The sequence below is a fragment of the Pteropus alecto genome, unplaced genomic scaffold (genome assembly GCF_000325575.1).
Source record: "Pteropus alecto unplaced genomic scaffold, ASM32557v1 scaffold53, whole genome shotgun sequence".
Lineage (NCBI taxonomy): Eukaryota > Metazoa > Chordata > Mammalia > Chiroptera > Pteropodidae > Pteropus > Pteropus alecto.
In genome coordinates, this window is record NW_006434366.1 from 5,310,958 (window position 1) to 5,323,073 (window position 12,116).

The 12,116-nt window shown below is 47.3% G+C and overlaps 1 protein-coding gene and 1 pseudogene across 1 annotated transcript in view; both read right to left on the reverse strand.

Annotated features, from left to right (window-relative positions):
* Positions 1-9,594, reverse strand: part of CNTN6 (contactin 6) — a 124,130-nt gene extending 114,536 nt beyond the window's left edge. The window contains exons 1-3 of the mRNA XM_006909199.1: positions 9,456-9,594; positions 8,319-8,445; positions 2,296-2,471 (exon numbers count right to left, since the gene is read on the reverse strand). Coding sequence (XP_006909261.1) covers positions 2,296-2,471; positions 8,319-8,445; positions 9,456-9,594 — 442 coding nt within the window. The remainder of the gene's footprint in view (positions 1-2,295; positions 2,472-8,318; positions 8,446-9,455) is intronic.
* LOC112477586 lies at positions 3,427-3,545 on the reverse strand (annotated as a pseudogene).
* Positions 9,595-12,116: the final 2,522 nt, after the last annotated feature.

Consider the following 12,116-nt stretch of genomic DNA (forward strand, 5'->3'; position numbering starts at 1 on the left):
CGTGTGTATAAAAACGTAAACCGCTCAGAGGCGCACGGTCATGGTGGCAAAGCCGGACCCGGTACGTCGCCTTCGTGAAGGAAGGTTTTATGGCTCAGAACAAACGGCTGATTTAGATAAGCAGACACAGGCACTTAGGAGATCCGGGACAAGCAGAGAGATGAGTAAAACGTGTTGGTTTTGTTGAAGGTGGACTCAAGTCAGCGGGGATCACTGCGCTCGTGCGAACCTCTCCCAGAGCCCGCGGGAAACATCCGGGCACCGGCGCAGGTGCCGGACGGAAGAGACAGAACTCTGCTTCTCGCTTCCGTTCCTCAAGTTTCGGGTCTAGACTCCCAGACCCTGTGCGTTCTCGGGAGAGAGAGGAGTTCACGGATGTCGCCATTCTGCTTCCCCAGGGACGGCGATCAGCACACGCCTTCGACCCAGAGACGGGCACGTTTACGACGAGACGGAAGGTGAGCGGGGCCGGCAGAGCCCATGTCCCCCGCTCGTCCACATGGAAGCCGCGATGTCTTCCGGATTTCAACCTTTCCTCCTGCATTTTTTCCCTTCCTTCTTTTTTAGCAAAGGCAAATATATATATTTGACTTAGGGAAACTGCTACATGAGTTTTTAAAGCAGAAAAGGGTAAGAAATAATAATGTAGTAATTTACAAGTTTGCTGCGGGAAAAAGGTGACAAGGAAAAGGAGGACACACGCGGCCAGGCAGGGCCTGCGTCAATTTCGGGCGCGGGTGCTCAGCTGTTTGCAAGAATGGACGAAGCCACAGGTCCCGAGAAAAGGGAATACGCGGCCCATGTGGACGCCCCTTTTCCGGAAAGTCGAATTATCCTTGTGGAATCTGACCCAAACCGTGTGTATCTTCTCAGGTCAACTCCTATCCAAGAGGGGAAATCGATATTTTGGAGAACCGTTCAAAGTCTGTGGAGTCATCATTTATTTCTGTAAAATAAATTTCTCATCAGATTTGCTCCCTATTATTTTGCCAAGTGACACCGTAGCCGAGATGCAGAAATCAGGTATGATTCTAATCTTTACCCCGAGTTTCGACATAGCTGGCAGACTTTCTCCTCATTCCATTTACCTCCACAAACTTTTGCATTATCCTTCTATTTCCCTAGAGAGAATCACATTTGGATATGCTTGGCAGCGTGTGTGTGTGTGTGCGCGCGCGCGCGCGTACGTGTGATCGCATGCATACACACATATACATACGCACATGCATGTATATTTCTGAATGTATACACACACACACACACACACACACAGATATTTTAAAATTAGAATATAATTCTGAATGTATATATGCACACACACACATACACGTAACTCTTCAGAAACAAAGCCATCGCCGAAATGGTCCATATAGTCGGAACTGTGTATGGAGCGAGGGGTCTTTGGGACATAAGACTTGCAATGGAAAACAGACCCAATGATTAATTTATAAATTTCCTGAGGGCTCAAGTAATTTGACAAGGTGGGCTTCGGACCTATATTTTATTAATCGAGTTTCAAAACGACTTTTTTGAAAGCGACAGACAGCAGAGCCCTTTCCATGAGCACCAGCAGCAGTAGCTGCTAACCGTCTGCCACGAATGCGCCCTCGGGGACAGGGGCGAGGAGCAAGGGACGAACGCACGCCTTCCCCCGCTTCACCCACAGTGACAGGTGTAAGCCTTTCGAACGAGGCTTTCCCCGCACCCACCACAAAACATCTCAGTCCTCGGACACGCGATACATAAAGGATATAAGAGGCACGGTGCCTATTGTTCATCTCCAAATGTCAGCAAGGTAATTACTTGGATGACATTTACGTGACGCGGCCGGACATTGTCACTGTTAATATAAAGCCTGCCCCTGGCAACCTCTCCACTCCGCCCACGCCGCCCTGTGCCTGTCTGATCACTTCCCTGGGAGGACACCCGCCTCCCCAGAGGACATCTCTGCCCTCAGCTCGTCCTTCCTGTGCTCTGCCCACGAATAGCCAATGCAAAAGAAACGGGAAAAAGAAAATAGTAACACAGCGTGTGTCTTTATCGTCATATTTAGATCTGGAACTTTTAGAGATGTTTCTAAATATAATTCACAGAATATAATAACACCGTTATGTTCTTCTTTTGCTGAAATAGTATCCATTTACCCTCAGGAGTCTGGACTTGCCCCCAGGATTCCTATTTGCTCTCAAATTGCAGATGATAAGAAAAGCTGGATTTTTTTTTTCTAATATGAATACAATAATAATGGCAAGTTCTCAGAATCACAGGAATTATAGATGTTTCCCACAAACTCACATGCAAATTGGAGCTTTGCCTTCCGACTCACAATCGTCCCCAGAGGATTGGTGGCCAGGCATTGGTACGTGCCAATATCTTGATCCGTGTGAGGGCTGCTGATGGCCAAATCCCCTCCATCCAACCTGTAGTGATAACTCGTGGCAAAATCGATATCTGTGCCATTCTGTTTCCACCTTCGAGGGGAAAAAAAAAATCAAATTACGCTTATAATACACAGAGTTGGCCACTATTTATCTTAAACAACAAGCAGTTGTAATTCCTGGGACTATTAAAAAATAAAACCCAATAACATGGAGACGATCCTATTTCCACCAAAGACAACGGTCTCCATGAGCTCAGTGGTGCCGGTGCTGCGGGCGTTTGAAAGATGCTCTCTTTTCGAGAGACATTCACTCTACTGTGCACAAAGAGGCAACGGAACTCTCGACACGAGGCGTATGACTTAGACGGTCAGTCAATGCTCCTGTCCCTCCCAGCCCTTGAGTGACTTTTCAAATAACATACACCCTACCTGGACACCCACAACCGATCCTGCGAAAGAGAATGTCGAAATGATCTAGAGATAGACATCCGGGAAGAGTGTATCACAAATGGCACGGAGAATGCCAGCAAGAATTTTGCAATGCCGATTGGAGGCTGATAACAGAATGACGACAATCTGACTGCTACAGAAAATGATTATCTCTGTCAGTCTCCTACTTGGAAAATTAATCTCACTGAAAATACTTCCACAGTACTTAGAAATGCCAAACTCAAATTATACTTGAACAAAACAAATGCAGTTTGAGAGGTTTTTATTTTAGACAGCAAAAAAGTCTCTTGGCTTAGTTATTAGTCAATAGTACTCTAGTACAGGAATTAAGTAGGAGAAACGCCTTAAATTACATTTATTTTCAAAGAAACATAAGATGTTTTAGAGTTTCCATTTGGTCATTTGAAGCTGAATGAGCATCCGGTAGTTATTTCTAGCCAGATCCTCTTCCCCTACATTGCACCCCCTGACTTTCGTCAAAATATCCAGACATTTTGTGATTTTTTTTTTTTTTTAGGCAAGGCAAACCTTGGTTGACCTCACAGATTGCAAGGACCTTGTCAGCTTACGATCCCTTATTTTTTTTTTATTTTTTATGCTTACGGCACCTGGTCTTCCTAGGTGGTCTCCCACCCAAGTACTAACCAGGCCTGACCCGGCTTAGCTTCTGAGATCAGACGGGATCAGGCTTGTTCAGGGTGGCGTGGCCGTGGACAAAATATCCAGACATTTTGAAGTTTGAATATTGCATATTTAATTAGATATCTTTTAGGGAGCAAGCTGTTTGCAGTTACATAAACCTTTTAGGAAAATAGACCTTTAAAAATATTGAATTCAGACAATCGGTCATTTAGGGAAACAAGCGAATGGCTTCTTCCTTTGGAATGTGGCCAGTTTCCAAACCACGTCTTATGAGAGTCTGCGCCCGCTTTGCTATGATGCTTCCCTTCACACTGACATCGTAGTCAAGATATTCTGGCGGGGGCGGCTGAGTGTAAGAAGGAAAGGATGTCACGGAATCATCCAAGTGTCACTGACTTTCTTAGGACCATCGTGAACCATCCCGGGAGAGAATCTGGCAAACGGCTCCCGCGGGAGAAAAACCCTGAGCCGTACTAAAGATGAAGAGTGAGTAACCACATATCAAACCAATCAGGGATTTGGGACCAACTCTGTCACTTGGAACTTATTTACCCAATTCTCACGCACCTCAACTTCCTTTTAACCAGAGGAAGTTGCAAGACAGCAGTCAAAACTACTGCATTTCGCTTTCCTGCCCTGTCTGCCAATTTATTTTTTCTAGAGAAGTGTGTGCGGCATCTTGTCCTTGACATTAGGAGGAGAAGATGCAAAGCCGCCCTCCCGGGCCCGTGTCCGTGTTCCCAAGCCAGCGCCGCGGCACCGCCGGCCACGCTCGACCCTGGGTCACTGCCCTCGGACCTCCGTGCTCCCTCCCTCTCATTTCAAAGCAGAGGAGACGCCGCGCCCAGCTTGCCAGTTCGCTTTACTTCGGAAATCAATCACCGGAATCGCTGCTGCCATCATTACGTGCTGCTAGTTAAGCTCGGTAATGGGCTTTCGACAGAGATGTAAAGTGGTCGGCTTCGCTGCGCCCGACGGTTTAGCCTGCACCCCACCATTGTTGTGATCGCTGGGGTTCCGTGATTACTAAGCCGCGCCTGTAGATCAAGGGTCCAACGCCCGGCACGGCCTCTGTCCTAATTAATGTGTTCAAATCGATGGAGAAGTGTTATTAATGAGTTCAAGTGGTTGTTACCCACGCGTTACTGATAGCATCGCACACCCGGGAGAATTTTCCTGATACTGACTGCAAAATATGCTTTAAATAATTACTTTAAGCATCTAAATTAATATCGTACTAATGCCAGGAAACATAATGGATTTGAACTAAAATCTTGACCTTTTGCTGGAAACATCCTTCCCCATTAAGAAGTTAAGCCCTGTGCCAAGAATATAATGGCTGGGGGCTACATCTGTCTGTCTTTTGATAATGCGTGTGTGTGTGTGTGTGTGTGTGTGTGTGTGTTTCAAAATGGGGCCTTGCTATAGAATCATATGGAGCGCTTGTTAAAAATGACTATTTCTGGGCCCATCCCTATATGGAGCCTTGCTTTAGAATCACATGGAGCACTTGTTAAAAATGACTATTTCTGGGCCCATCCCTATGCCCCTGAAGGAGAACTCCAAAATCTAAACTTGTAACAGCCTCATCAGGTGATCGTAATGTGCCCTAAGTGACATCGTTGCTCTGTGATAAGGGTCCTTGTCCAGCTTTGACATGCCCTTCAAGGTCTCCTGGGCCAAGTCATCCAATTTCTGCAGAAGCCCTACAGTTATAACCCAGCGGTTATAAAATCTGCACAACACCATCCGCCCGCGTTGCTTCCTGGGGTCATCAAGATCGAAGGAGGAAATGAGTGAAAAGGGTGAAGGGTAGAGCGACCACCGTGAGGATCTCGACTCGGAGACCGATGGCTTCTCCGGAGCCAGTGACGACTTTACGGCCCGAGTGGAGAGGACTGAATTAAAGAAAGTGCCTCTTCCGGGGCCCGGTTCAAGAGCGGATGAGGCAGAAATCCTCCATGACATTCAAAGACCTTCTCCTGATGAAGTGTAGCCAATGTCGAAATCACTTATGTGTATGTTGCTTCGTATTCCAAATAAGATACATACGCTGAGCTGGAACTCAGCTCACGGCTGCTGCCTGATCATCCCAGACTTTCGAGGTACGAGCGACCCCACCCAGCACCATCGCTGGGCGACCTGGGCTCCCTCCCTTTGCAAAGCACCCTGGCTAAGCGCCCTCCATTTCCTGTGTGTTACCTGCCTTTTAAAAGAATGAAGAGTGATCCTTTCCATTTGAAAGCTTTTGTCAGATTTGCCTAACGTTTCTGTCTTCTCGCTTCCCCCAAAGCCCTGTACGTAAAGGTGATTATGCCCTTATAAGTGACACCAGACAAGATGCTTCTAAACTGTCTCCCAAGTGCTGCTTTAACTACTGCTCCTTTCTCCCCATGACATTGTGTTTGCTAAAGGGAATTTATTAAAAGAAAGAGACCATGTCTTAAAACCAACGACACCCTTGCCTTATGTATAAGGAGCTGATGGCAGCATAGAGAAGGGACCGTTCTGTGGTCACGTGGAATGACAGCGCTGTGACTGAGGCCGTCACCTCCAGTGCTAAGTCAAGAGCTCTGTTACGCAGCTTCACACCGAATCCAAAACACCTCAAATAATGTTAGAGCCCGAATCGTGAAGATTCCCTGTGTGTCACACACACACGATCCAACGTGAATGTGGGTAGGAGTGAGTTTTTTACATAAAAATTAAGTCAGAAAGGGTCATATTAGCACTAAAATTTCACATTTTGTAGCTAATGCACATCATCTGAGCTACCTCTGCCCTTTGCTTTATTACCAAGGAAATTGGGTCTGAGTCTGACATTTAAGCATTAAAAACTTAGTTTCTTTCCCGCTCTCTTTCCAAAGCCTCTGGCTTATGAGTATTTTATATTATAATATTGCAGATGTGCTAAGCCAGATTATGGGGGTTGGAAAGAAGTCACCTCTGAATTTACAGGCATCTTGCACACAAAAGCCATTCAATAATAGTGAAATCAGTGGTCTTTTCATTCAGCGTATTTCTTCAGAGATAAAACTAATCAGAAATTACCTTAAAAACCACCGTTTGTGCCTGTTATAAACTAATATATATTTTTATGTAAGTAAATGGTTGATCGATGGCCTTATACTTAGCAAATGTTTTTTATTTTACAGGGATTCATGTGTTCTTTCCTTTCTCTATCAAAATCTACCAACTGTTATGATCAATCAAACCAACTCTCAAAAATAAAATTACATCTTTAAGTATTAAGTAGTCTGAAAAATGTGTTAATCAGATTTTTATATATCGAACCACACGCTAAATAAATCAGCTCATTACTCAAGGAAAACAAACTGTAAAGCAAATGATTTTCACCTAATGGATGGGCCCCACTAGTTCGGGGGTTCCAAAGGTAGGCTAGGTGTGGTAAGTGTATAAAAGTACAGAAGAAGACAACCTTTTCAGCTCTTTTGTTGTCAAAAAAATAAAAGACGCTGAAGTTAACGCGACAAAATAAAACGCAGAGTTGTCCTTCACTTTGTGCACCTGAGCCTTTTAGCTCGTTAATCTAGACGATCTTAAGATCGAAGCAACTATATGTACACAAGATATTTTTAACGCAACATAAAAAGTAGGCGAAAACAGCTTATTTTGCAAAAATAGACCAAAATTGTTACTTTTTGTGAGCATTGATTCAACTTCCCTGCTAAAAATTAAGACATAAAAGATACTCTTAAATATGAAAGTTACAATAGTCATATTAATATTTATTCTATCTTTTTCTATATTCCCACTGCCTGCGCAATTCTTCCAAATGAAGAATCATTATTTACATGAGCATAATATACGGGCATATTTTGAAATTTGTGAATTCCGAGCCCAACGTGGATCGACTTCTGCCTTTACCGAAGTCTTGTAAGAAAAACAAACAAACGCCATTGACACCTCCTCCCTATTATCCCAAGGGCGATATGCAAGAAACAGATATAATTATGCTCCTCCTAGCCCCTAATAAATACGATTTTTCTACCTTAGAGGGCACCGTGCTGTCTTCAACACTTTTTCTAAAACCGATGCTTTCTGGGTGACGGCCAGAGGAGTCGGAGGAATTTGCCTGATAAAACGGAGCGCGCTCTTCATCAGCGGCTTCCGGGGGGCATTGTCGTCACGGTGGGGAGTGGGGGCCCGGAGCGGCGGCTCCCCACGGTGGCACCGGGCACCAGGCACCGGGCACGCGAGCACTCGGAGTTGAGTCTTGTCCCTTCCTTCCTCCCTCCCTCCCTCTCTTCCTTCCTCCCTTCCTTCCTTCCTCCCTTCCTTCCTTCCTTCTTTATTTGGAGGCCGCTCTAAAGAACTTCCAGGCCTTCCTTACTTCCTTCCTTCCTTCCTTCCTTCCTTCCTTCCTTCCTTCCTCCCTCTCTCCCCCCTCCCTTCCTCCCTCCCTCCCTCCTTCCTTCCTTCCTTTTCCTGCCCTTTCCCTTTATCTTTTTTTTCTGTCTTCCTGTGTTTCTTCCTCCCTCCCTCCTTCCCTCCCATTCTTTCCTCTTTTCTGCTTCCAGCTCGAACCACGGGATGCCACGTGGCACTGACCTCAGCAATAACTGTTCTGAGCGAACCTAATCGACACACAGTCCTCGTGGTGGCCGCCAGCGGAGTGGGGGTGGCTGCCATCGGGACCGTGGGGATGCCGTGGGGATGAACGTGTCTGTCTCCATCTGGGCGGTGGGCACCCAGCTGTGCACCTGCGCGTAAACTCACTGGGCTGTACCCTCGCATTGGGGTGCTCCAAGCGCTTTACGGTAGGTCTGTTTTACCCCAAAGACGAAGAAAAAAACATGAGAGGTGCCCGGAGGCCGGCGCTTACCTGTAACGGGGCGGAGGGTGGCCGTTCGCAGCACAGTTCAGCCTGAGTTCAGACTGCGAAAAATCCAAAGGGAAAATGACATCCTGTGGCTCCTGGGTGAAGACGGGACAGCTCAGGGGGCCATCGCCTGGAAGAGGAAGAGAATCGGCCCCATGAGAAACCTCGGCTGCGCCTCGTCAAGTCAACGCAGAGTTAAAACAACGACTTCATTTCAAAACGATCTCAAGCAAACAGAAAATGTAACCAGAAAGGTACAAGGAAATCATTTTAAAGCATTTAGAGGAAGTTTGCAAGCCGATGCCTCACCGTCCCCAGCAAATGGGTTTCCGGCTCCTACAGAGGCGATTCTTGCCCTCAACCCCAGTAAAACCATCGAAATCAGGAATTTAACACCGATTCAGGACCAGCATCTCACCTGCTAGTCCCGTCCGGCCACTCCCAGCGGAGCCCTCCCTGGAGGAAGGATCCAGCCGAGAACCCGGACCCCGCTGACCGTCACGTCTCTGTGGTCTCCTCGATGTAGAACGAACTCCCAGGCTTTCCTGATGCCCCTGACCTTGACATGTCAAAGATCCCAGGGCACTGACTGGGTCGAGTTTTGCTCCATTTGGGCTCGTCTGAGCCCTCAGCCTCCCAGGGTGGGGGCGGGGCCCTGGGGGGAGCTGGACGCCGAGGGGGCCGGGAACAAACGGGTCCCCGAACACTTCAAAACAACAACGCAACCAGTGAAACTTGTCTCTTTAGAAAACATACGCATCCATGTGTACATGTCACGTGAAGAAGATACCTGCCTGCCAGCCACGGTGCGGCCACCTCGGTTTGCCCTCCGCCCCTCCCCCGCCTTCCCCGGGGCTCACCGCTGTGTCCGCCACCTCACTGTGATGAGACTCGGGGACGCGGACCTCCATTTGCCCTTTACCGCTGAGTTCGCTTTGGTCATATGAGGTGCGGCCTGCCAGACCTCCCCATGGTAAGGTCACTCCTTTTTGTTTGTAATTAGTATTGTGTGGTTAGGGACTTTGCGACGATGCCAATCACAGGACGTTTAACACTTTGTTCCTATATTTCCGTCAGCACGGCCGACTCCATCAGTGCGAGCCCCTGCGTTCTCATTTCATCAAACAGGCGATGACCCACCACTCCTGACTTCGGTGCCCACATGCCCCTGCTGTGCCCAGCAGGAGCCACGGAAGCTGGCTCCTTCGTACACGTGACGTGTGCCACGTTCTCGGAACTCGTCCTTGCGTCGCAGCACAAGAAAGTGCTCCGGGGTCATCCTGTCCTTCCCCGGCCTCGGCCCCGGGAGCAGTCGATTTCCCCCGAGAAACCCGGTTCCCGTCCCTGGGGATGGTACTCAGAGGCCACGGTCCGGGCGCTAGGTGTGCTCGTTGCTGCTGAGGGGTCCTTGCCCTGAGGCCCCCTGTGTACGGGTGTGTGTGCGTGTGTGCATGCATGTGTGTACGTGTGAATATGCATGTGTGCACGTGTGTGCTCATACGTGTATGTGCGCATGCATGTCTGTGCACGTGTGCATGTGTGCACATATGTATGTGAGAGTGTGTGCATGTGTGTGCATGCATGTGTGAGTGTGCACATGTGAATATGCATGTGTGCGTGTGTGCTCATGCATGTGTGCATGTGTGCCCTGCACGTGTGCATGTGTGTACACATGTATGTGAGTGTGTGCATGTGTGCGCACATGTGTGCGCATGCATGTGCGAGTGTGCACATGTGAATATGCATGTGTGCATGTGTGTGCATGCATGTGTGAGTGTGCACACGTGAATATGCATGTGTGCCCTGCACGTGTGCATGTGTGTACATATGTATGTGAGTGTGTGCATGTGTGTGCACATGTGTGTGCATGCATGTGTGAGTGTGCACATGTGAATATGCATGTGTGCATGTGTGTGCTCGTGCATGTATGCGTGTGTGTCCGTGCATGTGTGCATGCGTGTGCATGCATGTGAGTGTGTGCATGCGCATGTGTGCATGTGTGCATGTGCATGTGTGTAGGGTGTGTGTAAGCATGTGCGTGGGCATGTTCACAATCACACGCATACATACTCACATTGCATACCTCTCTCTCTCATAGCGACCCACAGTGGGTTTTCTCTACTTTTCCTCTGTCCACATTTGCAGCTCCCTATTCAAACTGCTGCACCCCAGTTTCCATTGTCCTCTATATATTATGCCTTTGCTCCATCTCCCCAAATGTGACCAGTCTCCAACAACCACCGCCAGCCTCTGCTTGCGTGAAGGCCCGCCTCGCCCTGACTGGTTCCGACGCCTGCTCCCAGTTCACGGCCTGCCCCGCCACCACTCACCACGCTGTCTCCCGTCCTGCCCCCGCCCCAGGCTCTGAGATTACGGGTTCCATCCAAGGAGGACTCCATCTTTCACTCTGACTGTGCACGGTCACACTTCAAAGTGGAGAACTTTACCCGATCCCTTGGGATCTACACGGCACGCTGGACACCCCCTTCCAATAAAAACATAACCCTAAAACCCAGAGTAGCAGCCAGGCACTATAAGGAGGGCTGTACCTCCCTCGACCCCACCACCCCCAGCCATCGAACGTGGCTCCTCGAGCGCCATCCAACCGCCCGACTGGAGCCGAAGGAAACGTCCCTCTGTGGAAAGGAATCAACAAATTGTTTATACACATTTCCTCCAGCATAAGCAAAATAAGGAGAAATGTAACAGCAACTGTGCAGATACACTACCACAATAAATGTGAAAAATGTGAAAAATACTCATTCTAGAAGAAAGTAGAATTCAAAGAGTCCCAGACACTCTCTCAAAAGTGTTTCATGCTGTAGGGTAAGAACTAGAATTTTTAAAATAAATAACAATTCAATCTTGAGATGAAAAAACAAGCAATATAATCAGATTAATTAGGAGGTTGCAAATTTAGGGATACAAACTGCAACCAAAATAGCATCTTTAAAAGACAAATAATCAATTAGAATAAGCAAGAAATAAAACAGACAGCTACAGAAAGTCAAACTACTGACATGAACGGAAAATTGGAGATAAGTATAATTAATACCGTTGAGAAAGCACAGATAATAAAGCGTTTGAAGACGAGGCGATGAATAAAAAAGACAGACACAAATGATCCAACGTAACGATCCCCGATGTCACTGAGATGGAGAATCAAGCACATGTACCAGAGTCCCGGTAAATGCAAGAACACGCCACACAGCAGGGACGGCGAGACGGCGCTCAGCATCAAGGCGGCGGCCACTGACGGGCTGCTCGGGCCAACGGCATGGCGGCGAGACCAGGCTGAAACAGCCAGAGGTCTAACGCATGGGAGAAAAATCAGATTTGTCTCAGATTTTATAACGGTAGCGTCCTACACCAGAAGACAGTGAAGACAAGTCTGCAATATTCTGAGTAAAAGGGCTACACGACTATTGTCACCCACCAAGGCATCTTTCAAATAGCAGGACACCGAACATACTTTAACATCACAAAGGGAAGCAAACCCCTCAGCAGCTGAAATGCAAATGATAGTTCTTAAAGAAACTTAACTAAATCCCTCCGATTAAGAGATTAAGATCTCAAGACCTCAAGAACTAAGAAGGAATGGGATGCACATGACTCATTTAAATATAAAGCTAACGCTTAAGAACTGTGTTAGTTTTAGATGAAGAACCAAATATGAATGCATGATAAACTTAGATGACGTAAAAAGAACAATAGTAATAGAAAAATGAGGAGTGTCTGAGAGAATATAGTTACAAAAATGTGCTAATATCATTTCTTTCATAGCAAAAAGTCAATAGCATA